The following is a 27,661-nucleotide window of genomic DNA, read 5'->3' as shown; positions in this document are numbered from 1 at the left end:
TGGGCATTGGGCATATGGGCATGACAGGAACAATAGCATTTTTGCATTTTTTCTAGCAACAAAATTTTTTTATTTAGTGGACAAGTGAGGATAATGAAGAACATCTTAATTGGCATCACGAGTGTGCAGCAGGTAGTGTCACAGTCACACAGCACTAGGGTTCAGGGGTTGTGGGTTCCAGCCCTTCTCCAGGTGACTGTCTGTGAGGAGTTTGGTGTGTTCTCCCTGTGTCCACATGGGTTTGTTTTAGGTGCTACAGTTTCTTTCCAGAGCCTAAAACTTTATTGTCTACCCAAAAGTGTCCAAATGTGAGTGTGAATTGCCCTGAGAAGGTTGGACCCACCACAACACTAAACTGGACCAGCGGTTAGAGACCATGAATGAATATCTAAATTAAAATTTTTATCTTGGTAAAAATAGCAGAAATGAGGAGAGTGGCTCTTTGACCCTGAAAATAAACTTACACATGAAAATGTTAAATACATTGTTTGTGATTTTTGGCTCTGCTACAGATAAGAAGTCACACTGGCACTTTCACAGTAATATTTTAGTGAAGTACTGTCTTCTAAACTGGGAAATCTAGTTAAATTGTCAAATTGAGTACTCATTCATTCATTATCTGTAACCATTATCTAGTTCAGGGTCACCGTGCGTCCGGAGCCTACCTGGAATCATTGGGCACAAGGCAGGAATACACCCTGGAGGGGGCGCCAGTCCTTCACAGGGCAACACACACACACCTACAGCCACTTTTGAGTCACCAATCCATCTACCAACGTGTGTTTTTTTGGACTGTGGGAGGAAACCGGAACACCCAGTGGAAACCCACACAGACATGGGGAGAACACACCACACTCCTCACAGACAGTAACCCAGAGGAAACCCACGCAGACACAGAGAGAACACACCACACTCCTCACAGACAGTCACCCGGAGGAAACCCACGAAGACACAGGGAGAACACACCACACTCCTCACAGACAGTCACCCGGAGGAAACCCACGAAGACACAGGGAGAACACACCAAACTCCTCACAGACAGTCACCCAGAGCGGGAGTCGAACCCACAACCTCCAGGTCCCTGGAGCTGTGTGACTGCGCCACAGTGCCGCTCCAAATTGAGTACTGGTCTTCAAATGTATAAATGCTTTAGCACCTCCAGAACAAAAAGATTTTGGGTGCAAAAGTCTGCTTGTTCCACTACAGGAGGTAAGAGCACTCTACCATTAAGAATCAGTGTACTTGGACAGTCTGCTTTTTTCCTTCAGTGCATCACATGATTTGAACTCTCTTCCAGCTGATGTAAGAGGGTCTACTATTGGTTTAATCTAAAAATAAATGAAAGCATAGTTACTGAAAACACTGATTGACCAGAATCATATTTAATTTCCATATGTTGTATTTCATATAATGCATGTTGTTTCATAGGGTATTCATTGTCTGTCAGAGTGAAAATGACAGTTTTGTTTAAATAACATCAGCCTGGCCAGTAAATGCCAACGAAAATGAGCAATTTGGCTAAATCTAGCACAATTACATTATGTAATGATGATGTTGATTAATGTGTGTTGTATCTGTAATTAAATAGACTCAAAGTCAAACTCACATACAGACTAAAGGCAGAAAGCTGCCATCTAACATAGTGTGTTAGTATAAGGACAGTGGAGAGGCAGACATTTTTGCTCACGTGATCTCTGCTCTCCGCTCTAACCTTATTCCTGTTGAGCAAGAACAGAAGAACTTTGTTCCATTTTCCTGCTTTTTATTTTAAAATCTCCAGCGTCATCCATCAGCAGACGTTTTGCAAGTGTTTTCTGCATCTAGTAATGAACAATCTCTTTCAGTTGGTCAGATATTGCAGCTAGCAATGGAAAACAGTTGTGAGGGTAATATAGTTAATAAATAAATAGCAGACCACTGCTCTCGTCTTTAAATTGTGACCAATTTACTCCTAAGTATAAAATGTTGGAAGTCTCTGGAAGACTTAGGCAGTCACCACCAGTCTTTTCTGTGAAATTTAGCATCAAGCCCACCATTGGATTGGGACACAAAAGGCCAAAAAACTGATCCTAAGTCTGAGTAGTGGGCAAAATCATGTGCACAGAGTAAGGCAGCATGACTCAATTAGACCCTTACTTGTTGACACACTCCTCTCTGGACGTTCATATAGTTTAGGTCATTTTGTTCTCAGGGGCCAGTGGGGCCAAGGCTACATTTGGGATGGGCCTGCAGCTGTGGAGGCCCTCTTTTATTTTTCCCAAGCCCCCCTTCATCCCTCCAGTCTTGCATCCCTCCATCCTGCCCGGGGACACCCTGCAACTCCCCTGAGCTTTTGCTCCCTTTGGCAGTGAGCACCCGGGGGAGGCAGGACGAGAAGATAACGGACCTGCTTGAAGATCCCCACATTACCTCACTAGATAAGGCACAAGGGAGGGAGCAGGAGCTCCACAGAAGAAGAAGAAGAGCCCAAAAGAAGCCCCCAATTGCACTGTTGGTCTGCAAGACCCTCGGGCACTGCCACAGAGAGGCTGCGGAACACCAGGAGTTAACGGATGGCAGACAGGCTGCTGGAGGCTTTGGAGCAGGGGGAGATGGGAGGGAGAAATCCGCATCAGACTCTGCACTGGACGCAGCCATGCATGAGGCAGACAGCTCACAGAGAACCGAAGAAGTGGGTGAGTTTAAGACTCAACAGGAACCAGAAAACAGGTCCCCAGAGAACAAGTGTATAGAGGAAATGGAGAACTAGAGATGGTTTTTGAAAGAGTCTGGGTGAACCTTGAGGAGAAGCTTTTTGTAGTAGAAACTTTTAAAAGGTTCTTTATACTTTCTTAATTAGACTTTCACAAAATCCTGAGAGAACCATACTCTGAACATTTTTTGTTTGAGAACCAAAGTGCTTCTTTTTGCCCGTTTTTTGGCCCCTTTATTATAAGGTATGCAGTTTTTTTATTATTATTCACATGTTCGGTACAACTCTACCAAAGCTAATTTGATCACAACTGACCAGAGCCAAATGATAATGCCCCGAAGGAGTCGCAAGTTTCTTTTTTAATCAAACCTACATCCTTTTTATGAAACCTTAAACCAAACCGTGGTGACATATGAGATTTCATCAATTCAGAAATAAGGGAAAATCGATTTACGTCCTTGAAATCTCTTCAGCAAACTCCATTCAATCCAACTTACATGCTATCTGCACCATTCTTAATCCATTATACCACATTCCTAAAATCTTTTACTGTTCTTATCAACTGTCCTCTCCTGCTTCCTCAGACTAAATCTGGACCCAGAGTTCAGACCAGGTCACTGAAGGCGCAGAATTCCCCAGAAAACGCAGCCAGGGAGAGGAGCCGTGTTCGGAATCTTCGTCAGGCTTTCCAGAGCCTCCAGGCTGCCCTGCCGTCTGTTCCTCCGGACACAAAGTTGTCCAAGCTGGACGTGCTGGTCCTAGCCACCAATTACATCGCACACCTAACCGAGACTCTGGACCAGGGGGAACGACTGTGTGACCACCTGGCCCTGCAGAGAGCTGAAGGATACCTGCATCCTGTGAAGGTCAGATACTTACTGTTCACTCGGAATATTCACTAACCCACAAGTCTCTGTGTGAAGGATAGGTTACAATCACCAGTGGCTCTTAATCCTTGTCCTACCACTTTCCAAGGGCATTGTTAGACCTAACAAAGTAAGATTTAATACTTCTTTAATACTAACTTTTCAAAAATTTACAAAAAAATATAAGATTTATAAGAATTCTGACATTAAACCATGCAGTGACCAGTGGGAATTTTGACCAAACCTCAGTTGAAGTTAAACAGGCAAGAAATATCTGGTGTCCACAATTTGATTGTATAATTTTGTACTGCAGTGAGGCAATTGAAACCTATTACATAAAATGTACATTGGGATTCTGCAAATTGTTTTTATATTATAAATATTTATAAAGAATATTTGTATTAATGTTAGTATTTCAAAGTTATTTATATAATATTATTAAAATGTTATGGAAACATATTCTGAAATAATACCAAAATATATACTTCATTTTTATTTTATTTATTCAAAAACAAATTCTGGGCGGCACGGTGGTGCAGCAGGTAGTGTCGCAGTCACACAGCTCCAGGGACCTGGAGGTTGTGGGTTCGATTCCCGCTCCGGGTGACTGTCTGTGAGGAGTTTGGTGTGTTCTCCCTGTGTCTGCGTGGGTTTCCTCCAGGTGCTCCGGTTTCCTCCCACAGTCCAAAAACACACGTTGGTAGGTGGATTGGCGACTCAAAAGTGTCCGTAGGTGTGTGTGTGTGTGTTGCCCTGTGAAAGACTTGCGCCCAATGATTCCAGATAGGCTCTGGACCTACTGCGACCCTGAACTGGAGACCCTGAACTTTATTCATTTATAATGAATAAATGAATGAAAAACAAATTCTCTGACTGAGTCATTCTGAATGTTTTGTTGTGAAATAGTAATAAAAAAATGTAGTCCCAAGCAAAAAAAAAAAAAAAAAAAAAAAAAACATACTGAGTAACTTGGAGCTTTTAAGTGTGGGGCTTTTTTATTGTTGTTTATTGAAATGGAGAAGTCTTGAGTAAACTTGCAGAAAAGGTTTTACATAAAGAAAAATCACTTGTGCCCTAATAGCTTCAGAAATAAGAAAAGCACTGCCAAGCTAGTGTTTTATTAATGTGAAATCAAACACAGCATCTTTAAAACCAATTTATTTTCAGCTTAGCTTATCAGAGAAAAAATGTTGTGTATTGAGAAATTGTTTCTTTTTTCAGAAGTGGCCAATGCGCTCCCTGCTCTACTGTGGAAGTATTGGGGAGAAATGGACAGGAGCATCCATCAATCAGGATGAGACGCACCCACCTGGGGGTTCGGCTGACACCAAAACAGACTGAAGTTAGCTTTAAACTCTGCTAGTTTCAGTCTGAGAGTAAGGAACAGTGTCTAATGACATTGACTGAAAGATAGAGCATAATAATATTGTCTACATTATTTAACTGCAATTACAATACCAGTCAAACATCGGCTACACCTGACCATGAGGTTTGAATAGTTTAAAGAGCGTGATGTCTGGAAGGCTGAGACTTAAATATTTGTCTTTTTGACACATTCACCATGGGGTTAATTCCACAAAGTTGGATTTCTCAGTTTGGTCAGATAACTTTAAACCAGAGTCAAACCTTTTGGGCTTAAGTTATCTGCTTAACTAAGAACTCTTGGTTTGTGGGTAGGACCCTTGTTGTTTCATGTTTCATGCGTAACGGGATCATGTACAGACAGAGGTTATCACTCAAAACACTTCAGGAGTGAGTTTGAGAAGATTTTTGTCAGTTTTTATGGAAAAACGCCAGATGTCACAATGCATGTGCGAGGAGGCTAATCAGAAAGGACACACGCAGCTGGTCCCCCAAACAAAACACACTTGCCAAACAGCAGTCATATTTTCAAATAAAGATGTATTTGATTGACCATGTGGTTAAAATCTTATCAAAATGCAATCTACTCATAAGCCTCATGAAACACCTAGATGTAAATGGAATTTGTTGATTTTAGTTTTTTTTATTATTATTATTTTTTTAAAGAAATATGCAATGCAGTGTGTCGCCCTGTGAAGGACTGGCGCCCCCTCCAGAGTGTGTTCCCGCCTTGCGCCCAATGATTCCGGGTAGGCTCCGGACCCACCGCGACCCTGAAATTTGAAAAGCGGTTACAGATAATGAATGAATGAATATGCAATGCTATTTTTTCACAAGTTCAGTCTGAGAAGTTGGTTGCATTTTTTAATTTTTACAATCGAAATAATTCTAGCTACATATTTAGAAACATCAGTTCATAAAACTTTACTCCACAGCTCAGATTTCCAGTTTAAGTTTCTACTGCAAATGTTCTACTGTTGAGTCGATTTCCTTTATCTCAGTAAAACCTCCTTGACAGCTCTGTTTCCTTTTAGACCCATGACTTAAGCTGATTTCAGACCTGACGTAAGAGTGGAATTTGACTTTTCTCTTTCCCTTTGACGAAAGCTGTCTGCGGTCTAGTGTGGCTTGCATGGTTGACTGAACTAATAAAACACTCATAGATGATTGAGATTGTTCTCTTTTAAACATAAAAGCAGTTTTTTTACCGACTTTATACTGACGATCTTTTATTTAATGTTGGTTTCTGGAAATTATATGAATGGTGAAAGAGTGCTGTCTGACCTGTGCAGAGAACGGTACGTTACCAACTTGGTAAAAAGAATGCACTGTTTTCATATCACTGTGTGTACAGCTTGAGGGTAGATTTGACCAAAATAAAGCTTTTTGCAAATTCTTTCTGATTAGATCTTATTTAATCCGTGTCAGACTCATCTTCACCATGGGAAGTTTGGGTTTAATTTGAATGTCTTGCACTAAATGGGAGTGAATCAAGGTCTTGATTAGTAGAAGGGGAGGATTGTTATGGGGAACACTTGGCAACCACACATGAGAGGAGGACCCTCAACATCCGCTTAATCATGTTCACTGCAGAAGGATCTCACATTAATTCCATAACAACTCACTACACTTAGTCTGGGTGTATTAGAAAAGCAAATCCACAGTAATAATTCAAGAAGCTTGGGTTTTATTACTCAAGATACACGTTTTACTACTCTGTTACACGGCCTACTGCTTTAACCCTTTACTGCGTGACATTTCCATATGGCAACAAGTGTTTATTTACAGTTTTCCATTCCCATGAAGAAGCAGAAATCTGTATAACATTAATTTTACATTTATGTTTCTATATTCATTGTTGAATTAATCAACTGCACTGAACATATATGAGCACTGTGTAGTTCTACAACTACTTCTACACACTGTAGTCCAACTGTTGCTCTGCATACTTTAAAAAAATAGCCCCCTTTCACCCTGTTCCTCAATGGTAAGGACCACCACAGTATGATTTGGGTAGTGGATCATTCTCAGTGCTGCAGTGACACTGACATGTTGGTGGCGTGTTAGTGTGTGGTATGGTACGGTATTGTATGAGTGGATCAGACACAGCAGTACTGCTGGAGTTTTAAATACTGCAGACTCAATGGTCTGTATTAGACACATTTTTCATCAAGGTTCACCCTGTAGATGTATAATCAGAAAATGTAATTTATCTACATTACAAAGATCAGTTGAAGTGTCATTTCTTGAAGTTAATGTGTCAGAAGCAGCAAAAAGGGGCAAGCATAAACAATTATTTCAGCACATTGCTGTGAGAGAAGTGTGTCAGAGCACACAATGCATCATTATGTGAGCTACGGTATCTCTTCTGTGAGATTGGACCTTGTTTCCTCATTGTCTCTCCAAATAAATCTTTGCTGATTCAGTCCTGTAACTATGAATCCCCCAATCACATGATGCCTACTAAGCTAGAAGGGTGTAAAGGAAGCATATGAATATCCTCCATCCCAGCCAGTACACATTAGCAGGGCCCACATGCAATGAACATGGTATTTTGGTGGTTGGTACACAGGCTGTTAGTGGTACCCAGGTCTATGTGGGATTACCATGGACAGCCCAAAACACTTTTCTAACTGGCACTAATAATAACAATAATAATAATAATAAAGTTCAATTTATATAGCTTCTTTTACAAACCCAAGGATGCTTTACAGAGTGTTAGAGGGAGAGAAAAAAATTAACAAGGATAAAGAGAAATGTTTTAAGTAGATATTTAAAGGAAGACAGTGAAGAACAGAGACCGAGTGATTGAGGCAAAGTGTTCCAAAGACAGAGCAGTTGCTCTAAAGGATCTGCCGCCCATGGTTGTGTCTGGTATGAGGGACAGTAAGTAGTCCAGTGTTGGTGGATCTAAGCGTGCGAGAGGGACGATAAGGGAGATTCAGATCAGAAAGATAAACCGGAGCCAAGCCATGTAAAGCTTTAAAGGTTAGAATCATTTTATATTTTATCATAGCAATGACAGGGAGCCAGTGTAGTTGTTTGAGGACAGGTGTAATACGTGAAGTATTAGACGTAGACGTAAGAACTCTTGCTGCACAGTTTTGGAAGTACTGGAGATAATTAATTTGACGGCAAGGCCATAGAAAAGGGAGTCGCAGTAACGGACTTGAGAAAAAATAAAGGCATTGATCAGTATCACGAAGCATGTGGCGTAATCGTGCAATGTCACGCAACTGGAAAAATGCAGTTTTAGTGACAGACTCAAAGGAGAGTGTGGAATCAACAAGACAGCCAAGGTTTTTAACAACCTGGCCTGGCTTGATAGCTGCACCATCAATGTCAACAGAGAAATGAGAAACACGAGAAAGTGGTGATTTGGCTCCAACTAGTAAACTTCTGTTTTATCAGGATCCAGTCTTGGAGAGTGTGCAATGTTACTGGTGTTCAACACGCTTGCAGGAGAACACACCTCTGTTGACAGACGCCAGCGCTGTAAATTACATGTAAGTGCACGTATAGCATTTTTATATCAAATACCAAACACAGTTATCACTGCATTCAGTTAAATCCATCTTAGGCCCAGTAATCCCTGCACTAACATTGCTGGAGTTAAAAATCCTCGGATGTTCACATCCAGATGCTTAGGTCTTTTTCCTCTTGCACAACATGGGCTCTGTTCCATTAAGAATGGTACAGTGGTCAAGGCTGACTCTATAAATCTTCTCAGCTGCCCGATAAAGGCCTTCTCACTCATATTAATAGCCAAAGTGGAACCGAAAAGAATCACTCCACTAAGGGAAGGGTTACAGACTGAAGGAAAGGGCAAATGTTGGTTCCAGGCAGCCAGATATATCAGAGCCATCACTCCATGTTCTCACCAATTAGGGATTTATTTAAAATTCCTCGTCCAAGAACACTATGACTCTTCTGTAAATCAAATGGTGCTGGATCTATAACCAGGGAAATTAATTTCTTTGTCGGGAGCCTCCTTTTTGCAAGTTGTTCTCAGTTCACACTGAGGATGTGTGTGGATTGAATGGTAAATCTTCAAACAAACGTAGATAAACTACTCAGTTGCTCATTATTTACCACTTAACATTAAAAACATGCAAATTATCAATTACAATACATACTAAAAAAATGGCTTGGTAAATGTATACGCTGCTTTGGACACTCTTTAAACTTGCACACTGGAGAGGATGTGTGTGTGTATATATATATATATATATATATATATATATATATATACACACACACACACAGGGGTTGGACAATGAAACTGAAACACCTAGTTTTAGACCACAATAATTTATTAGTATGGTGTAGGGCCTCCTTTTGCGGCTGATACAGTGTCAATTCGTCTTGGGAATGACATATACAAGTCCTGCACAGTGGTCAGAGGGATTTGAAGCCATTCTTCTTCCTGACTCGCTCCTCCAAAACACCCCAAAGTGGCTCAATAATATTTAGATCTGGTGACTGTGCAGGCCATGGGAGATGTTCAACTTCACTTTCATGTTCATCAAACCAATCGTTCACCAGTCTTGCTGTGTGTATTGGTGCATTGTCGTCCTGATACACGGCACCGCCTTCAGGACACAATGTTTGAACCATTGGACGCACATGGTCCTCCAGAATGGTTCAGTGTCGTGCCCATCTAGCACAAGTATTGGGCCAAGGGAATGCCATGATACAGCAGCTCAAACCATCACTGATCCACCCCCATGCTTCACTCTGGGCATGCAAGTCTGGGTGGAACACCTCATTGGGGCTTCTCCACACTGTAACTTTCCCTGATGTGGGGAAAACAGCGAAGGTGGACTCATCAGAGAACAATACGTTTTTGCATTGTCCACAACCCAAGATTTGCGCTCCTTGCACCATTGAAACCAACGTTTGGCATTGGCATGAGTGACCAAAGGTGTGGCTATAGGAGCCCAGCTGTGTATATTGACACTGTGGAGCTCCCGACGGACAGTTCTGGTGGAAACAGGAGAGTGGAGGTGCACACTTAATTCTGCCGTGATTTTTTTTTTCGTTCGGATACAATCCGGGTCAGCACCCGAACATCCCTTTCAGACAGCTTCCCCGTGTCCACAGTGAATCCTGTTGGATGTGTTTGGTCCTTCTTGGTGGTGTGCTGACATTACCCTGGATACCGTGGCTCTTGATACATCACAAAGACTCCCTGTCTTGGTCACAGATGCACCAGCAAGACGTGTACCAACAATTGGTCCTCTTTTGAACTCTGGTATATCACCCATAATGTTGTGTGCATTGCAATACTTTGAGCAAAACTGTGCTCTTACCCTCTGCTAATTAACCCTTCACACTGCTCTTACTGGTGCAATGTGCAATTAATGAAGATTGGCCACCAGGCTGCTCCAATTTAGCCATGAAACCTCCCACACTAAAATGACAGGTGTTTAGGTTTCATTGTCCAACCCCTATATAAAGACCATTTTAACTGCTAGCCAAACTGTCATGAAAGGAAGAACATGTCTGAGCCATTGCCACATTTTCTAAATGCAGGATTTTAATCTTTATGAATTACTAAAAATAGAGTAAAATAACCTTTGCTGTAAATGTTGGAGGATTGAACAAGATTCACATCTTTTATTAAAAGCATCAGAGTCCCCAGGTCATCACACTTTGTGTTCAAGTCTCCTGTGGTTTCAGGGACGAGATTAAACACAAAAGTCATGAGAAACCAAACAGACCTGATTCTTAGCGCCTTTATCTCACTTCATGACAGTGGAATGACACTCATTCTTTCCAAACCAAAAAGCTGACTATACACAACACAAACTGAACAGTTCTTTTTAGCACCTGATACAGACAGTGGCTCTCCAAAGGGTGCCTCTATTTAACTCACCATGAAGAAGAAAAAAAAAAAAAAAAAAAAGAATACTCACAGAATTGTTTTTCTTTTTTTAAATCAAATAAGCTTTTGTTTATCTATATATTTAAAAAAAAAAAAAATCAGTCTGTGGTTCATCACTGACTGACCGAACACATGACATCCAAAATTAGATGTATAAAATTTCATATACAAGGAAAAGACTAAACAAAAAGGGTAAAATTGTCCATTCACTCTCCCTCCTCCTCTTTAGCTTTCTTCTTCTTTTTCTTCTTCTTCTTCTCCTCTGTTGGCTGTGGGAGAAACCAAATTATAAACAATTATGGACGTGCTAATAAGTAGTAACTAATGTATGCCTTGTATGAACGTTTCTATGCATTCATTAAAATTAAATAGGCAACACAAAACCAAACACTGAAAGTCCTACCTCGTCTGTCGGACTAACAGTTGTCTCCTGTTCCTCTTCCTTGAGCTCTACCTCACGTTTCTTTTCTTTCTTTTTCTTCTTCTTCTCTGTTGTCTGTAAATGTGGTGACACAATAGAAAACAATTACAATACAAGCTTATCCAAGCCCAATAACTCAAGGCTACAATTCGTTTCACTTCTGTAGTGAAGTAAGACTCACCTCTTCTACTGGACTGACGGCAGCCTCTTCCTCCATCTTGGGATCTTCCTCGTGTTTCTTCTTTTTCTTTTTCTTCTTTGGTGTCTCCGTTTCTCCTTCACCTGCAACTTCAGCTTCTATGTTGGAAAAATAAAATTGTTATGCATTTTGTGTAGTCTGGAGTTTCTTGCTTCCTGACTAATATGGAGCTTTATAAAAGGCATTAACCACTGACAGGCTTTCGCCGCATAAACGAGCAATCAGCTGGACGTTATTAGGTCTATGTTAGACGTTCAAGCCAAAATAAAAGGATCGCTATTCAAACTGCTACATTTAAATTTATTTATTTGTAGTGTAAGAGCAAGACAAAATGTTTTGTTGGTGTTTTACCTTCTGTTGGAGTTTCTTTTTTTAATTTTTTGGCTTTAACCCCTGCTGGCTTGTCTTCTTCCTCTGCCTCCTCCACTTCTTCTATTTTTCTCTTTTTGGAGACAGAGGGGAGCGTCGAGTCGCCAGATGGGTCGTACACTTTAACGTCACTAAAGAGGCAAATAAAACTCCAGCTTCATAAATGACCTTAACACATGTCCCTGTGACACCCTCCTTATGAAACCTACAGAAGCTTTTCTTCAGCAAGTGCAAAGGCACTAGAACACTCACCTCTTATGTTGATACTTGTCTGCCCTGGCTAGGGCTTTGCCTGAACCACTGATCCGTCTGATCTGGAAAAAAATAAATAAATAAAAAAACAAAAAAAAAAAACAGGAGGAGCTTTATTAGAGCAGCAATAATGGATAAATAAAGTATGCATTCATCTACAATAAATGTTAGCGGACAGCATGGATTACTGATCTTATTGCATTACTGCCTTAGGTTATCCAACAAGCTCAGATGAGGTAGTGACAATAAAGCCACATGGAGTTTTCAGGACTGTGACATGATGTCATTATCATCACTGCTTGAGAAAACACAGCAATTGAAAAGCATTTTAGAAATAAAATAAACTTACCCCTTTCTCTTCCAGTTGCCGCAGCCGAGCTTCCAGCTTGGCTCTGTTCTCCAATCCCATCTCAGCGTTGGTGTCCTCTCCCAGGGCGTCATAGCGGATTGCCAAGGCTGTCTTGGCAGCTAGTGTTCTGGATATCTTGCCCTTGTTTTTGGCTGTGGTCTGTCCCACAAGGGAGGCATGGTAAATCAAACCATATTTGGGAGTGTCCCGTCGAGTCTTCAGCGCTCGGAACAAAGCCTTCTCTGCTCCCAAGATCTGCACTGTGGATGCAGGGTGCTTTGCCAAGTTCAGCAGGGAACCTGAGGGATATTTGTAATCTTAATCTTTTAAGGGCAACTGTACAAAGCATTTTAGATATGAAATAAAACTAACATATTACTGCTCAGATTTAAAGACATATTTAGATAGACATTTATCATAACACACGAATCAATCGAAACCTACGCCATTAAAGACTCACCGGCATGGGAGATGAGACGGGCCCCCACCAGTTCCCCCACCATAACTGTGAGATTTGGTGCAATGGCCATCATACGGTTTTTCAAGTAATCATACAACTGTGCACGATATTCTGAGATTTCAATCACCTACAAAAGTTCAAAATGTAAATATAAGCAACCAGTTAATAAAGTAGAAACAGCTATAATTAATTTAACTCTGCGCAAATACACAGAATCCCATACAAGCACTGCACCAAATGTGAACATGAGTGCTACACTAACACACCTGGTCACACAGGTGCATGATGTTGTTGATATCCTCCTCTGACACTTCGGTTCCCATTGAGATTTCTGCAGCAAGTTTGACCTCTGCTTCCACTTCTTCTGGCAGCACATCAGACAGGTCAGTGATTGCCACATTTGTGCGGTCACCTAAACATCACAAAAACATGTTTTTAATAAGTAGGAGAGTAAACTAACCCAATTCAGCAAAAAAAAAAAAATTTGTTACATATAATTTCTTAATAACCAAGGCCTAATAGTTTAACAATTAGAGAATGATTTTGATTTATTAAAATTACATAATTTACCCATTCCACTACCACCACCTATCATTGGGTGCTAATGCTCAGCTATCTAATGGTGCTTTTCCACCACATGGGTCTAGCTCTACACAACTCGACACACTTAAAGCTTTTCCACTGGCAGGGCTCCCACAAGAAAGAGCCGGAGATGTCGAAAAAACCCCATCTATAACAGGAATCTATGGCTTTAAAAACCACAACGGGAGCGGTAAAGTTAGACGCTGTTTACTGATCATGTATTCGTGTTGTTTTAGTTTTGACTGAACAAGGCTCTGCGCCCCAGTTCTCACTTGTTGCACATTCGGCTTTCACTGGAAATTTGTCGGGCATCAGCCCAAAGAACATTTAAACCTCTTCAAATCACCTCAAGGTAAAGTTACGAGCTGCCATTGTGAGTCTGCTGCTGTAGTCAAGGTGATGGCGCTGGCCAATCAGTGCTCTGCAGGGTTTACACATCACCATTTAGGACTTACTCTGCACGGTTACAACCTGGGACTGAAACCGTAACTGGTTCCAGGTGCCAGAATTGACCAGCGGAAAAGCAGAAGAGCCGTGCCGAGTCATGTAGGTTCCATGGTGTGGAAAAGCAGCACAAGAGACCTTGCTTGATAGTCATTATTCAGCATAATGACTTACCAATCTTGCGGACACTCTTGCAGTAAGCCAGGTTGTCTGTGATGATTTTTCCCAGTTCAGGGAAATGCCAGCCGTACCATTCACGACAGCGCATGATGTAGTTATTCAGCTCCTTATCTAGATCATCCAGGAGAGCTAGACACAAAAGATGACAGATTCCTTTAGGAAAATGACAAAGACACAAGTAATATATTTCAAAACATCCCCTCACAAGCTCAGACGAGGTAGTGACTTAGACACCTTCATGGTTTTCAGGGTCTTGACAAGAGGTCATAATCATCAATGCTTGTAATAAAAGCATCAAACAAATTTAAATGAAACTCACATATGGCTTGAACAATCATAGTATCCACTTTGTCAGGGCTGAACTTCAACTTGTAGCGAGAAAGGCTAAAATGAAAACACAAAAGGAAAAATAGAGGGGGGAAAAAAAGGATTTAGGCTACAAGATTAGGTAGAGTATGACTGTAACTGATCTGTTTACAGTCTCAGTGGTAGTGACGAACAGTGTTAAATATCCTCACAATAGAGTCAGTAAAGCACATTAATCACAGACTTTGTTTTTTTTTATTTAGCTATTATTATTTTTAAATTGTCTTGTATTGCCTTCCACACCTGTGTGCAAGACCGAGCGACATGGCACTGATCTCTCTAGGAGGGAGGCCAGTGATGAGACCCTCCATCTGATTCCTGATTCCTCTCATGAGCTCAGCTACAGCAGGACTGTGTACACAGCTCAGGTTCAGTTTTTCCTGAAGAGGGCGACAGAGGGCAAACGTTTATGTACACAGCAGTTCCATGGTTCCACATCAGATTCAGATGAGTGAGTTTCATAAGTTTTTATTTAATGCCATATCTGCCCATAGGGCCACATTCATGGCAAGAAAGGTAGTAAGATGCAATTGATTTATTAACACATTTTTATTTTAGCTATGCTGAGGCTGCCATCTATTTAAGTTCATCATGTGTTGCTTAGATGTATAATAGCACATGCAGTTACACCTATAGCCAGGCTACAAAGCTGAGATCCTGTGAGGACACTTTTAGAATATAGATAACCACAAGTTACAGCAAAATAAAACCAGGTTTAAGCAAATCGCCTAACCTTTAAATAACACTGCAAAAAAAAAATACACAGCTGCCACCAACTGTAAATATTTTATTTATATCACGTGCTCTCAACTTACTTTAATTACTCCTCCTAGTTTAGCATCTGTTATTGCCAGCTGTTCGTGAGCATCTTTAGCCACCACTTTCTTCAAAACCTTCTTCAGGCTCTTCCCAAGTTTCCCCTCTACTAAAGCAGTGGCCGCTACAATAATAATAAAAGACAAGGAAATACAAGGATAACATTAGAAATGATGTGCAAAGGGGCAAATAAAGAATGCTTATCTTTATATTTGTTTATATCACTACTAATGCATTAACTAGAGTAGAAGACGCTTTGTTGTCTCAGTGGTAGTGACGAATTACTGCTTAGTGACCTCATACTACAGTCAGACCAACAGAAACATCAATGACAACAGCACTATTATCTGAACTAAGCTATTATTAAAATATGTAATGAATGCAATGCGTTACCTGCCAGAGCTTCAGTTGTGTCTTGAAATTTTTCAAAATGTTTCAGTTTCACACTGTAACAAAGTTAACAATGATCAAATAAGACAATGCTCAACAAGTCATTTCTAACCATCCATCACCCACTGCAGGTTTTTACAAAACATGGCTGTTCGTTTTACATGAAATCTAGCAATTATCACTGATTAACTTACATTTTGTTGGCCTTCTCCGGCGTTTCAAACTCCTTCCACAGGCTGTCAACCTGCAGGAGTTTCTGCTCATCAAGGACCTTTAATGAAAGAAAATCACACTTCTTGTTCTTTGTATTTGCAAAACTGCACACTGGCCGAAGTCTAGTGCGGGGACACACTCATTCTGTGTTTCAAAGACACCACTCCAACTTCTCTAAGTGCATTGCTGGGGGGATTTTTACTCTTGTAGCCAAGATTTGGCAACAAGCATGAAAACCAAAATCTCTTGTGCAGTTGCTGGAAGACATTGTTATCACTATGTCTGTAATGAATGATTATATTTGTCTGAATTCACCGATTAAAGTTCTCCACACTACCTTGGAATGTGCCTCTACAATATTTTGGACCCCGTGAAACTAATTCGCATGCTGCAAAAATGGCACCATCATTACATTAAAATCATTTTTACGAAACATATCACGACACTGACAGAACTATTTGCCTTCGTACATCATTTTATTGTGCAATATCCTGCATGATGTTATTTACTGCACTACATCATACCGAACGCTCTACGTCCTACATTTAAAAAACACATGAAGATTTTCAGAGTTATTCAAATGAAGAGATCTATGATGATGCTGAGAATAGTTTGAGTATTTGTTTGGCCACACTGCCCACCTCTAATGAGGACACATGTTCTGGGCCCCAATAAAGCCACGTGGAGTTTCTAAAGAAGCGAAGTACCTCACCATGCTCCCACAACAAGAAAACACGACATTATTTTTTTAGTAAATGAGTATAAACGTTCTGTTTAAACAGACAGCAAGTTTTCAAAAGAGCTCATTTACTCGTGCAGCACCGGTTCAACGTGGGTACGAAGGAGGGCCGCGTGCACAGTAAAAAGAGTTTTACACCAGAGTCACTACCACCACAGTCATGGAGTACCACCGAGGTGTGTGTTTATATTAACTTTTGTGTACATTCAACCCGGTTTAACTTCTTAACAACGTTCAATCATTTGCTTTATTTAAGGTCCAAAAACACCATCCTAACTCCGTTAGCTCCGAAGCTAACCTGCAACTTCAGACCCCCAACTGTACATTTAATATAAGTCTAATATGAAATGCCCCTTACCTTGAAAATGGCATAGCCCGCGGCAGTCTCGAATAAAACTAACATTTTATTAACAAACAGTTACTTTAATTAAAAAGAAAACACCGCGCTCTGTAACCGAGCGCCTCTTCTCTGCTCCTCACCACGCGGTGAACGGCTGAGATTCAACTGCGCATGCGCAGTGCTTTTCCGAACAGCGGCCGCGGACCAATCCGCATACTACACCCACTACCTCACTGCACACTACCTCACTACACCCACTACCTCCCTACATATACTACGTCACTGCATACTACCAGTGCTGTATATACCGGGTGGTTAGTAAATATATGGAACGCCGTTGGTCTCTAAACGTGTTGGATTCTCCGTGTTAAAATGTAGCGTATAATTTCATGCTAACACGCTAAGGTATTTACGTTCATAACGCGTTAACACGTTGAGTTTGTGTATTTCGTGAATCATGCTTTATTGCCACCTACTGCTGCATTGCTGAAACAACATAAAGCCTTATCAAAAGCTTACCAAATAACGGAAACATTCCATTAATATCCTGAACAATGTTTTTTTATGATTTTTTTTAAAACATTATACATATATAAATATAATACATTATATTGTTGAACGTATATATATATATATATATATTAATTTCACTATGGATTTGTATTGACATCGTATTTTTTAGCAGTATGCTATTAAAGGAATGCACATAATTTATCAATGTGAATGAATTACGCCTCAGTATGTGTCACACACACAGTGTGAGAGAATAGTGATGTTTGTTTGATATAAAACTATGAAAAGCTTCAGAGCATGTTATAAAATAAGTTATATAATAATGTGCATGTTTACAAATTTTAAGGTATTAAACACCAGCGTCTTTAATTGTGAAAAATAAACTTCCAGTTGCTATGGGAATCAGCTTACTAGTATTGCTGTCTTCACACTGCTCACGTAGAGCTCAACATAGCCATAGGTCAGCGCTCAGCTCACTATGTTATGAATAATTCAGATAAAACATAGGGACTACGTTCACAAAGGATTTTTGTTTCGCGTCAGCTACAGTGTGTGATGTAAATTATATCATGAATATGTAAGAACGCCCGGATTTGAGGCCTCCCATTGGCGAAAACCTTAAGAAGCGTGTAAACGTGTAATTTTTGGTCACGTTATCACGACAAAGTTTTACGTGTTAACACGCAAATTTTTAATAACGTGTTAATGCGCACGTGTTCACACATTTAGAGCCCAATGGCGTTCTATAGTAAATACGACTTCACTGCGTTCGGGAGCTTGGCAAAAGATCCACCCACTGTACACAATATGTCCCCAAAAAGTGATTTAGCATTAAATAACAACTAAACGGTTTTTGAGTAATAACAAAATTGATCATAATATCTGGCTTTTATTTACAGAAAACATGCATAATTAAACTATTCAAATGCATATTTGCCATTTTCTCCTGGGAAAGAGGTAAAAGGTTGTGATATACATCACATCTCGTTAACTCGTCACATACTATGTCATTGCACACTACAACACTGCACATACTACCTCACTGCACACTACCACACTACACATACTACCTCACTGCACACTACCACACTACTCATACTACCTCACTGCACACTACCACACTACACATACTACCTCACTGCACACTACCACACTACTCATACTACCTCACTGCACACTACCACACTACACATACTACCTCACTGCACACTACCACACTACTCATACTACCTCACTGCACACTACCACACTACACATACTACCTCACTGTACACTACCACTACACATACTACCACACTACACATACTACCACACTACACATACTACCTCACTGCACACTACCACACTACACATACTACCTCACTGCACACTACCACACTACACATACTACCTCACTGCACACTACACATACTACCTCACTGCACACTACCACACTACACACTACCACACTACACATACTACCTCACTGCACACTACCACACTACTCATACTACCTCACTGCACACTACCACACTACACATACTACCTCACTGCACACTACCACACTACACATACTACCTCACTGCACACTACTACACTACACATACTGTTCGCTACCATGCTACTTCACTGCACACTACCACACTAACAAACTACCACAATGAACTTTTTTTTCAGTAATTGTTTGTGAAAGACCTATGTTGACTTCTAGAAACAACTGTTGCCTGGAAGCAAAGTGATTTTCATTCACAAGCCACAAAACACCCCTGCTGTCCTTGTCCATCAGTTTTATCTTTTGGCCAAAGTTCTGATGAGAATTTCCTGTAGACTGGTATTCTGGCACTGCTGGTCCACCTGTATGACCATACAGTTCGATACACCTGCAAATTCAACTATTCATCTATTCACACACCAAATGTGAATTATTATTATTATTATTATTTTTGGTCTGGGGAGCTTACTACCTCACCGCACACTATCACATTACAGTAAATAAATTCAGCTCAATTAAACTTTATTTATTTATTTATTTATGTATTTTCATTGTACATATACGGGTGGCACAATATTGGAACTCATTCAGGCTAAATCTCTGGTGCATAAACACTGAGACAAAGACATGAGTGCAATAAAAAAAAAAAAAAAAATAAAATAAAAAGAAGAATAAGGTGGCACGGTGGCGCAGCAGGAAGTTATGGGTTCGATTCCCGCTCCGGGTGACTATCTGTGAGGAGTGTGGTGTGTTCTCACCGTGTCCGTGTGGGTTTCCTCCGGGTGACTGTCTGTGAGGAGTGTGGTGTGTTCTCCCTGTGTCTGCGTGGGTTTCCTCCGGGTGACTATCTGTGAGGAGTTTGGTGTGTTGTCCCCATGTCCATGTGGGTTTCCTCCAGGTGCTCCGCTTTCCTCCCACAGTCCAAAAACACACGTTGGTAGGTGGATTGGCGACTCAAAAGTGTCCATAGTGTGTGAGTGTGTGTCGTCCTGTGAAGGACTGGCGCCCCCTCCAGGGTGTATTCCCGCCTTGTGCCCAATGATTCCAGGTAGACTCTGGACACACCACGACCCTGAACTGGATAAGGGCTTACAGATAATGAATGAATTAAAAAGAACAATATTGTAGCTATATAGGAAACAGACAGAAATACATAATAAATTGGAGATACATAAGTGTTGCATAGAAGTGACTATATGTGTAAAATATGGGAATTATGTGCTGCAGTTTTAGTATTTGTCAGTAAACAAATATTATGCCTGTAGTGCTTATTCTCTTTTAATTTAGCAATGATGTATGTTCTTGGAATTACACACACATTTCATTAATCAAAGTATTTTGAGCTGAATCACTCCTGACTGTTAAGGCAAAGACCTCACGCTTTTCATGGATATTATCATATAACAATAAATGTTGGTATGTCGTATTTATATCTGTGTTCATTGTAATATATAATATTTTTATTTTTACGAAGGATAACACCCCGTCGCATTTTGTCATCAGGTTTTCCCGCCCCTTGTTCCAGAGAGTGAGTGAGTGAGTGAGAGAGAGAGAGAGAGGGGGAGAGAGAGAGAGAGAGAGAGAGAGAGAGAGATAGATAACCTACATTACATCTGTGAATAAAAATAATATTCAGAAACAGTGCTGAAGGCTGTGGAGTAACATGTCGGACACAGTGAGTATTAAAGGGCAGATTCAATGTTATAGCGAAGACGGGAAACCAGCGGCTAGCTCTTTATAACAGATCTTTAAAATGAAAATACCAAGGCCCGTTTATTAACGCTTAGCAGGCTACTGGAGTATTGCGCTAAGAGGCTGAAATCTGCTTGGTTTTCTCCTGCTTTTCTTATTCGAATTAGCACTTCCACCTTAAATGGTGCAGCGCTTAATATACATTACTGCACGAGTTAAGGTGGAATGGAAAATTCTGATAGCCAGTAACATTGTCTGTTGCTCGTGCCCTGTTTTTTTCACAGTTTACCAGATATGTGCCTATGTTTATGCCATAAATGTATAATATTATATATGTTTAATTTTTTAGCTTACTTACTACCTTTTAGTTGTTTAGCTAGCTAATTAGCTTTGAGGCCCAATGTAAAGCCATTGAGTATATACTAGCAAGCTAACTTATGGAAACACTAACGTTAGCTTGTATTTGCTATTGCCAGTGGGCCCAAGAATCTAACTTTACTGACTCTGTGTGCGCTGGTCAGCTGTGGTGAAGCTACAGAGAGGATCAGGGTGGTGTGGCCAGCTATCAAAAGAAGACAACTTTAAAATAGCTACAGTTAGGTGGAAAAATATTGAGGTGTTATCTCAGGGCTCTGTAATGCAGCCCGTTAGCGCAGAGCTAACACGGTGCTCTTCACTTATGTTTACACTCTTAGCACTGGTCTCCTAACACTTAGTGAACCACTTTTGGACTTTAATTTTTTACATATGTGGGTTTAAAGTTGGTGTTTTTTGTTAGTCTTTACCCATTTTAACAGTGGTTAACAAGGTTAAGTGTGTTCACTAAAACTGCTGTTGTGGTCACTTCTATATAAAATGTCTGAAGTGATTTTGGCCTCCATTAATACTTTAAGTGAGATTCAGTAAAATGTTTAAAAGCGTATCAAAATGTAGCAGTTTTGGACTTAACTTAATGCTAATTGAATTTAACTTAATGTTTTTGAAATGTCCCCTTAATGCCCCCCTTCTTATATTGATTAAATAACTACAAATTAATGCCCATTCATAAAAATTACAAATATATAAAAGTTATTATGAAGAAAAAGCTCAACCTATTCCTTAAAAAAGGCTGTACATCATTGTCTTAATGCATTACACATGGATTTCTTCTTCCTTCTGCCTCTGTCCTGCTTTGATGTGATTGGTACCTTATGTTATTATGTAAGAAACAACAGCTGTCTGAATTTTACCCACTGAATTCATTGGAACATTGCAGTTTCAAAACTAAAATGCCCTGGCATGGTGTTGACAGATTATTTCATGCGTGATGCATCTCCAAGCATATAAACACCACAAGACACAAGGCATATTAACATGGTAAAAAGTTGATTTCCTTTTCATTAAGATGCTTTATGCAAAGGGCCACAGGTTCTGAGTTGAGGTCTTTTACAAAAATATAGCCCTTAATTTTTCCAAATTAGCTTACGTCAACTGGGTATAGTCTTCTTCAGGAAATGTTTAAGTAGAAAGTGATAAATATTAATTAATGATTGAGGGTTGCAAACTTAGTACTTAGTACTTGATTTCTTTCCTACTTGTGCTTCATAAAGCATTTCACTTTAATGTCCCTGTGTTTACTTCAACAGGAGACCAAGCCTTCAGGTGATGGAGAGAAGAAAGACGGAGAGTATATTAAACTGAAAGTGATCGGTCAGGTATGGGAAGATAGCCTTAAGATGTTATGATATTTAAAAACATTATTTTGATTTTTTTGATGCATGTTACACTGGACCAGAAAACAAATGGATCTGTGAAAACAGTGATCTTTTTTCATTTTTACACAAACTGACCTGAATAGATGCTAGATCAACAAATGTCCCCCTCGTCTTATTCTGTGTGTTCTTGCCATATGTTTCCGTTGCAGGACAACAGTGAAATTCACTTTAAAGTGAAGATGACAACGCATTTAAAGAAGCTGAAGGAATCGTACAGTCAGAGACAGGTAAATTAAAAACCAAACTACTAACGTGATGCTTTTATTATCAGTGTGTTAATAAGGCATCTGTGTACTGCTTTACTTTTGTTCTATATCATGTAGTGGTGTAACAATTTAACCGTTTCAAGTTTTGGTTTTGGGGGGCACGGTGGTTCAACATTTAGTGTCGCTGACACACAGCTCCAGTGAACTGGGTTTGTGGGTTCGAGTCCCGCTCTGGGTAACTGTCTGTGAGGAGTTTGGTATATTCTCCCTGTGTCTGCGTGGGTTTTCTTCGGGTGCTCCACTTTTCTCCCATAGTCAAATCACACGTTGGTAGGTGAATTGGCTATGCACAAAGTGTGTGAATGTGAGTGTGTGTCAGCCTACAAAGGACTGGCGCCTCTTCTAGGGTGTGTGGAACTCACTCTCTCACTCCAATTGACCTATGTACTTGCTCCCTTTCTCACTTTTCCTCTATGCTCAAGAATTTTTAAGGACCACCACAGAACAGGTGCTGGTATTATTAAAGACGTACTGGGCACTCTATTAGACGCACTTATCTTGTTGGTCTAACGTCATCTTGCAGATGTTGCTGCAGTTTGTTAGTCATCCTTAAGTCATGCATCAGTGGTCACTGGATGCTGTGGATTTTTTAAATTTAGATTATTATATAGATAGATTCATTATTGTCCCCAAAGAGGATATTTATTTAGTAAACTATTCTCTTTCCAGCAGTGAGACTGAGGTGTTTAAAAACACCAGCACTGATCTTCTTGTAGCAGTGCAACACATTAACACACCACCACCATATCAGTGTCACGGTATTGCTACCACTCAAATAAAATCTACTGTTTAGTGGTCATGGTCATTGAAGAACAGACTGAAAGGGGGCAAATAAGAGCAGCAGATGGACTACAGTTTGTAATTGTATAAGTAAAAACATGCAGCTGTATGGTCAGTGGCGCTTGTAAAAAGCACCATGAGTGTATAATTAAGTAATATTAATATTATGGTTTATTGGTATACATTGTCACTCATGGTTAGGCTTTGCACCACAAATACCCTATTTTTTATACACACGCATTTAAGGATTTACGTTTAAATTTAACGCATGAGGTACTAGCATGCTAGACTCAAATTAATGCAAATGAGTACTAGGAATGATTATACGTAAAGAAGTAGAGCATTTATTCATTCTTTCATCCATCTTAAACCACTTCAACCTGGTCATTGGTGCAGTGGGTCCAGTGTTAAATCTCTTTGTGCATTAACAGTGTCCACAGCAGTTGAAACTCACTGGCAATAGATATTAATCAGTTTGGACCACAAATGCTGAAATGCCAACTTCTTGGGATTTCATCCCATTGTTTTCTCTTTAGTTTGAACTGGACGCTTGTCTAACTTTTGTGTAATAATCCAGTTAACTATATTGTTTTTTTTTTTATCAGTAAAGTGCTTTTCTTTAATCATCCATCCATCCATTATCTGTTACCACTTATGCAGTTCAGTGTCGCGGTGGGTCCAGAGCCTACCTGGAATCATTGGGCGAAAGGCAGAAATACACTCTGAAAGGGGCGCCAGTCCTTCACAGGGCACCACACACACTCACACATTCACTCACACCTACGGTCACCAATCAACCTACCAACGTGTGTTTTTGGACTGTGGGAGGAAACCGGAGCACCCGGAGGAAACCCACACGGACACAGGGAGAATATACCAAACTCCTCACAGACAGTCACCCGGAGGAAACCCACGCGGACACAGGGAGAACACACCAAACTCCTCACAGACAGTCACCCGGAGGAAACCCACGCGGACACAGGGAGAACACACCAAACTCCTAACAGACAGTCACCCGGAGGAAACCCACGCGGACACAGGGAGAACACACCACACTCCTCACAGACAGTCACCTGGAACGGGAAACGAATCCACAACATCCAGGTCCCTGGAGCTGTGTGACTGCGACACCTACCTGCTGCACCACCGTGCCGCCCTTTCTTTAATCATATTTAACATCAAACATAAAGTTTTTTTAATTTTAAACAAGTCATTGCTTGTGCATTTTAAGGACAGCCACTTGCTATTTCTAAACTGTTAATGCTGCTGTATTTGTGGCTTGTGAGCTCTGTGATTTACCCATGAATAAAGTCTTGATTCTTATGACATGCATCAGGAACTGAACCGAATTCTACTGACCTGTCGGTTTCAGCTCAGAATCGTTACAACACTATTTTTTTGTTATAATGGATGCAACCACAGCTTGTCGGAAAGACGGCTAATTTTACAAATATTGCTCAGGTTAATTGAATCTGATAATGTTCTACCTGAAAGGTTGATATCATGTAATGATATGTATCTGTGTTTAATATATATATATATATATATATATATATATATATATATATATATATATATATATATATGTTTAAAATGATCCAGCCGTGCACTTTACTCTTTGTCTGTGCCACATAAAATCCTCTAGCCATGCATACAAAGGGACAAATCAATATTTTCAATCAAGCCGAAGATATTTAGCCATACATGAGTCCGCTTACCAGAGAACTATATTTATAATATTAAAATACGGCAATTTCATGGTGTTTAAGGAAACAATGCAGCTAATGTACTGTATTTTCTACAGGGTGTCCCCATGAACTCTCTAAGGTTTCTTTTTGAAGGACAAAGAATCACAGACAACCAGACCCCCAAAGAGGTATGATGCCCTCCTTTTCTCTTAAATATAATAGCCCTAGATATGATCAAGTAGGCATATGTCATTAGCAGAATCTTGGTCCCAGAATATCCTGGTAACCTTACAGAAGATAATATAAGGTTTGCATCCTTGTCATTTTTATTTTCACCAATGTGCCTCTCTGCAGCTGGGAATGGAGGATGAAGATGTCATTGAGGTGTACCAGGAACAGACCGGCGGCTATTGGAACGACTAGACCTTTACTTTAAATCTCTTCTCTTTAAATCTTAATTTTGTATGTATGACATTTATTTCTTCTGTTTCCTTTTGTGCTTCTCTCAGAGGGAAATGGAAAAACCATCTGGATCAAAGCGATACTCCGCTAGGGCTGCTGGAAGTGAGGGAGTTAGAGGCAAAAAAAAAGAAGTATATATGTATAGATATATAGGATAAGGAATGAGGGATAAGCAAGATATTCCTCTTTCCAGACCTGTCTCTCTTTCTCTCTCACTTTTCCTCTCTCTCTGTCTGTCTTTCTTGTTCCTTTCCCCACAGACACTTGGACTTTGGATACATGTTGTGTGGCAATATCTGATAATGGAACTTTCATTTTAACCCAAACCTTCAGAAACCTGAGTAAATCTTAATTTTTCCTGCATTAGATCAGATGTTGAACAGTTGCCCTTTTTTAATTCTTTCACTGACACTGCACTGTTTCACTGGGATTCACTGACTTTTTCAGAACAGAGTGTGAAAACAAAGAGAACACTTGAGGCATTTGTCAGACGTCAGCTTTTGAGTTCTATAACAACAGACATTGACCCCATTTGTGTTGGTAGAACTAATTCATTTCATAGGCACATTTATATAGAAACAATGTGTGGTTTTAGCTTTTGATACAACGTTAGGATTTGGGGGATTTACATAATTGTTTTCTGATATTAGAAAGTGTGAGGTATGTTTTCCCTGTATGCATATAACAACTGTGTTGAGATTTGCTCACTGTGAGCTGCTGAAGGGAAAACCTTGTATTGTAATGTGAATAATCAGTGGTTTCAACTGCATGTGTTTGTCTCTTTATGTTAAAGGAATTTTCACTTGATGAAATTGTCTGCCATTTTAAATGTGTCCCTCTAACTCTAGTTACAAAACGAGGAAGGCTGTAAGCCCTGTTTAGGATATGATTCCCTTGCCAAAATCTGAAGAGCGTTTTGTTTTAATGATGTAGGAGTGATTTCTGATCCGCACTCAGGGGCAATGCTTATCAACACAAAATAAATAGCGATTGCACACAATGAAGATGTTACTGCACATTTAGCTGTTTTTAAACTGAACGATTTCTCCAGTGTTATGTGTTAGACATGACCACCATCTCCACAATCTTTCTGAAACCTTTTTTTTATTGTATAGCAGCAAGGAGCATAAAGGCAAGATGTTTTCCACAGGACAAGAAGCTAGCCACCTCATCTTTTCTGCTGGTCATGCAATAAACAGCAGCTGAACACGCTTGGAGGAGAGCACTGATTGATCTCTGCTGTTTATGTGCCCAGATAGACACTCGTTATGTGTGTTGTAGAGAGGACTGAGACACCAGTCCCAGTCAGAGATCAAGGCTGGTGGTTGTGCTCTCGTGGAAAGAAGGTTCTGACGTTGCCAGGATTCAGTCTTGGTCACTCCACTCTGGAAGCAGCTTTTTTTTTTTTTTTTTGTGCCTCCCCCCCCTTATTCATTTCCATTTTTGTTAAACATGACGAGGGAATTTTGGTCCAGATGGTTTGTGGACATAGCAAGATTATTATTTTTCTTTTGTCTTGTTTTTTTAAATAAAATGTGTCATAAAATCATGTGCTCCGTGCTCTTTTTTTCATATAATTTCCATTTAATGGATTCTCGTTAAACAATACATAGATTCCACAGGATATACATTTGCTTCAAAGTATGGACTGAATTTATGAGCAATTTGGCCACTAGGTGGTGACACTACCGCGCTGAAAGTAAAACCTTAATCCTCTCTTTTTTCCCAAATGGCTCCTAAAGCCCCTTTTATAAGATTACATTAGTGACAATGGTGTTTGGACAGGGAGGGCACCTCAAGTGAACATGTGTGCCACAACCAGTCAAATCATTATTGATTATGCTTATTTTAATGAAGAGATTTGCATATTTACAGCAGATGAAAAAGTTATAACAATAAACATAATAAATAAATTTATATTATTGAACATGTTGTTAACAAACATGTCAACAGTAGCCTTGGTCGAAGTGGTGCACTTGTGGTCTGGCAGTCCACAACTAAGCTGTCGGACCAACATGGCAAAGAGAAAGAATTAAATTACATTGAGAGACGCTCCAAGATGTACAAGTCTGTTCCAAGTACATGCATTGGACTCAACCATCACTGAG

General features: G+C 40.1%; 3 protein-coding genes and 3 non-coding genes across 6 annotated transcripts; 2 read left to right on the top strand and 4 right to left on the bottom strand.

Annotated features, from left to right (window-relative positions):
* Positions 1-2,281: 2,281 nt before the first annotated feature.
* On the top strand, positions 2,282-6,297 carry tcf23 (transcription factor 23). The gene is made up of 3 exons (XM_066666124.1): positions 2,282-2,675; positions 3,277-3,558; positions 4,780-6,297. Exons 1-3 carry the CDS (start codon positions 2,553-2,555, stop codon positions 4,897-4,899), a joined length of 525 nt encoding a protein of 174 aa, XP_066522221.1. The 5' UTR covers positions 2,282-2,552; the 3' UTR covers positions 4,900-6,297.
* Positions 6,298-10,549: 4,252 nt separating this feature from the next.
* nop58 (NOP58 ribonucleoprotein homolog (yeast)) lies at positions 10,550-17,101 on the bottom strand. Its single transcript, XM_066664535.1, has 15 exons — positions 16,946-17,101; positions 15,830-15,906; positions 15,639-15,691; positions 15,245-15,369; positions 14,673-14,809; positions 14,383-14,447; positions 14,058-14,192; positions 13,124-13,269; positions 12,858-12,984; positions 12,398-12,696; positions 12,049-12,110; positions 11,779-11,927; positions 11,410-11,525; positions 11,211-11,303; positions 10,550-11,076 (listed from the first exon to the last, which is right to left on the bottom strand). The coding sequence occupies exons 1-15, from the start codon at positions 16,988-16,990 to the stop codon at positions 11,014-11,016; spliced, it is 1,692 nt and encodes a 563-aa protein (XP_066520632.1). The 5' UTR covers positions 16,991-17,101; the 3' UTR covers positions 10,550-11,013.
* On the bottom strand, positions 12,269-12,352 carry LOC136693002 (small nucleolar RNA SNORD11B). The gene has a single exon (XR_010802037.1). It is a non-coding gene; the product is annotated as a small nucleolar RNA SNORD11B (small nucleolar RNA).
* LOC136693003 (small nucleolar RNA SNORD11B) lies at positions 14,266-14,348 on the bottom strand. The gene has a single exon (XR_010802038.1). It is a non-coding gene; the product is annotated as a small nucleolar RNA SNORD11B (small nucleolar RNA).
* LOC136693001 (small nucleolar RNA SNORD70) lies at positions 15,498-15,585 on the bottom strand. The gene has a single exon (XR_010802036.1). It is a non-coding gene; the product is annotated as a small nucleolar RNA SNORD70 (small nucleolar RNA).
* A 3,339-nt stretch (positions 17,102-20,440) lies between the features above and the next one.
* Positions 20,441-27,072, top strand: sumo1 (small ubiquitin like modifier 1). Its single transcript, XM_066663289.1, has 5 exons — positions 20,441-20,586; positions 22,229-22,297; positions 22,507-22,584; positions 25,208-25,279; positions 25,446-27,072. The coding sequence occupies exons 1-5, from the start codon at positions 20,575-20,577 to the stop codon at positions 25,512-25,514; spliced, it is 300 nt and encodes a 99-aa protein (XP_066519386.1). The 5' UTR covers positions 20,441-20,574; the 3' UTR covers positions 25,515-27,072.
* Positions 27,073-27,661: the final 589 nt, after the last annotated feature.

The sequence above is a fragment of the Hoplias malabaricus genome, chromosome 3 (genome assembly GCF_029633855.1).
Source record: "Hoplias malabaricus isolate fHopMal1 chromosome 3, fHopMal1.hap1, whole genome shotgun sequence".
NCBI classification, from domain to species: domain Eukaryota; kingdom Metazoa; phylum Chordata; class Actinopteri; order Characiformes; family Erythrinidae; genus Hoplias; species Hoplias malabaricus.
This window is presented reverse-complemented; position numbering and strand designations above follow the sequence as displayed.

What these genes read in the sequence shown, in the direction of transcription:
- tcf23 (XM_066666124.1), top strand. Translation starts at nt 2,553, where the DNA reads ATGGCAGACAGGCTGCTGGAGGCTTTGGAGCAGGGGGAGATGGGAGGG. An exon ending in ACAGAGAACCGAAGAAGTGG is followed by an intron (nt 2,676 to 3,276) that starts GTGAGTTTAAGA and finishes CTGCTTCCTCAG; the next exon opens with ACTAAATCTGGACCCAGAGT. An exon ending in GATACCTGCATCCTGTGAAG is followed by an intron (nt 3,559 to 4,779) that starts GTCAGATACTTA and finishes TTCTTTTTTCAG; the next exon opens with AAGTGGCCAATGCGCTCCCT.
- nop58 (XM_066664535.1), bottom strand. Translation starts at nt 16,990, where the DNA reads ATGTTAGTTTTATTCGAGACTGCCGCGGGCTATGCCATTTTCAAG. An exon ending in CACAACTGAAGCTCTGGCAG is followed by an intron (nt 15,370 to 15,638) that starts GTAACGCATTGC and finishes TTATTATTGTAG; the next exon opens with CGGCCACTGCTTTAGTAGAG. An exon ending in GACAAGTATCAACATAAGAG is followed by an intron (nt 11,928 to 12,048) that starts GTGAGTGTTCTA and finishes TTGCCTCTTTAG; the next exon opens with TGACGTTAAAGTGTACGACC.
- sumo1 (XM_066663289.1), top strand. An exon ending in AACTGAAAGTGATCGGTCAG is followed by an intron (nt 22,298 to 22,506) that starts GTATGGGAAGAT and finishes TTTCCGTTGCAG; the next exon opens with GACAACAGTGAAATTCACTT. An exon ending in AATCGTACAGTCAGAGACAG is followed by an intron (nt 22,585 to 25,207) that starts GTAAATTAAAAA and finishes TATTTTCTACAG; the next exon opens with GGTGTCCCCATGAACTCTCT.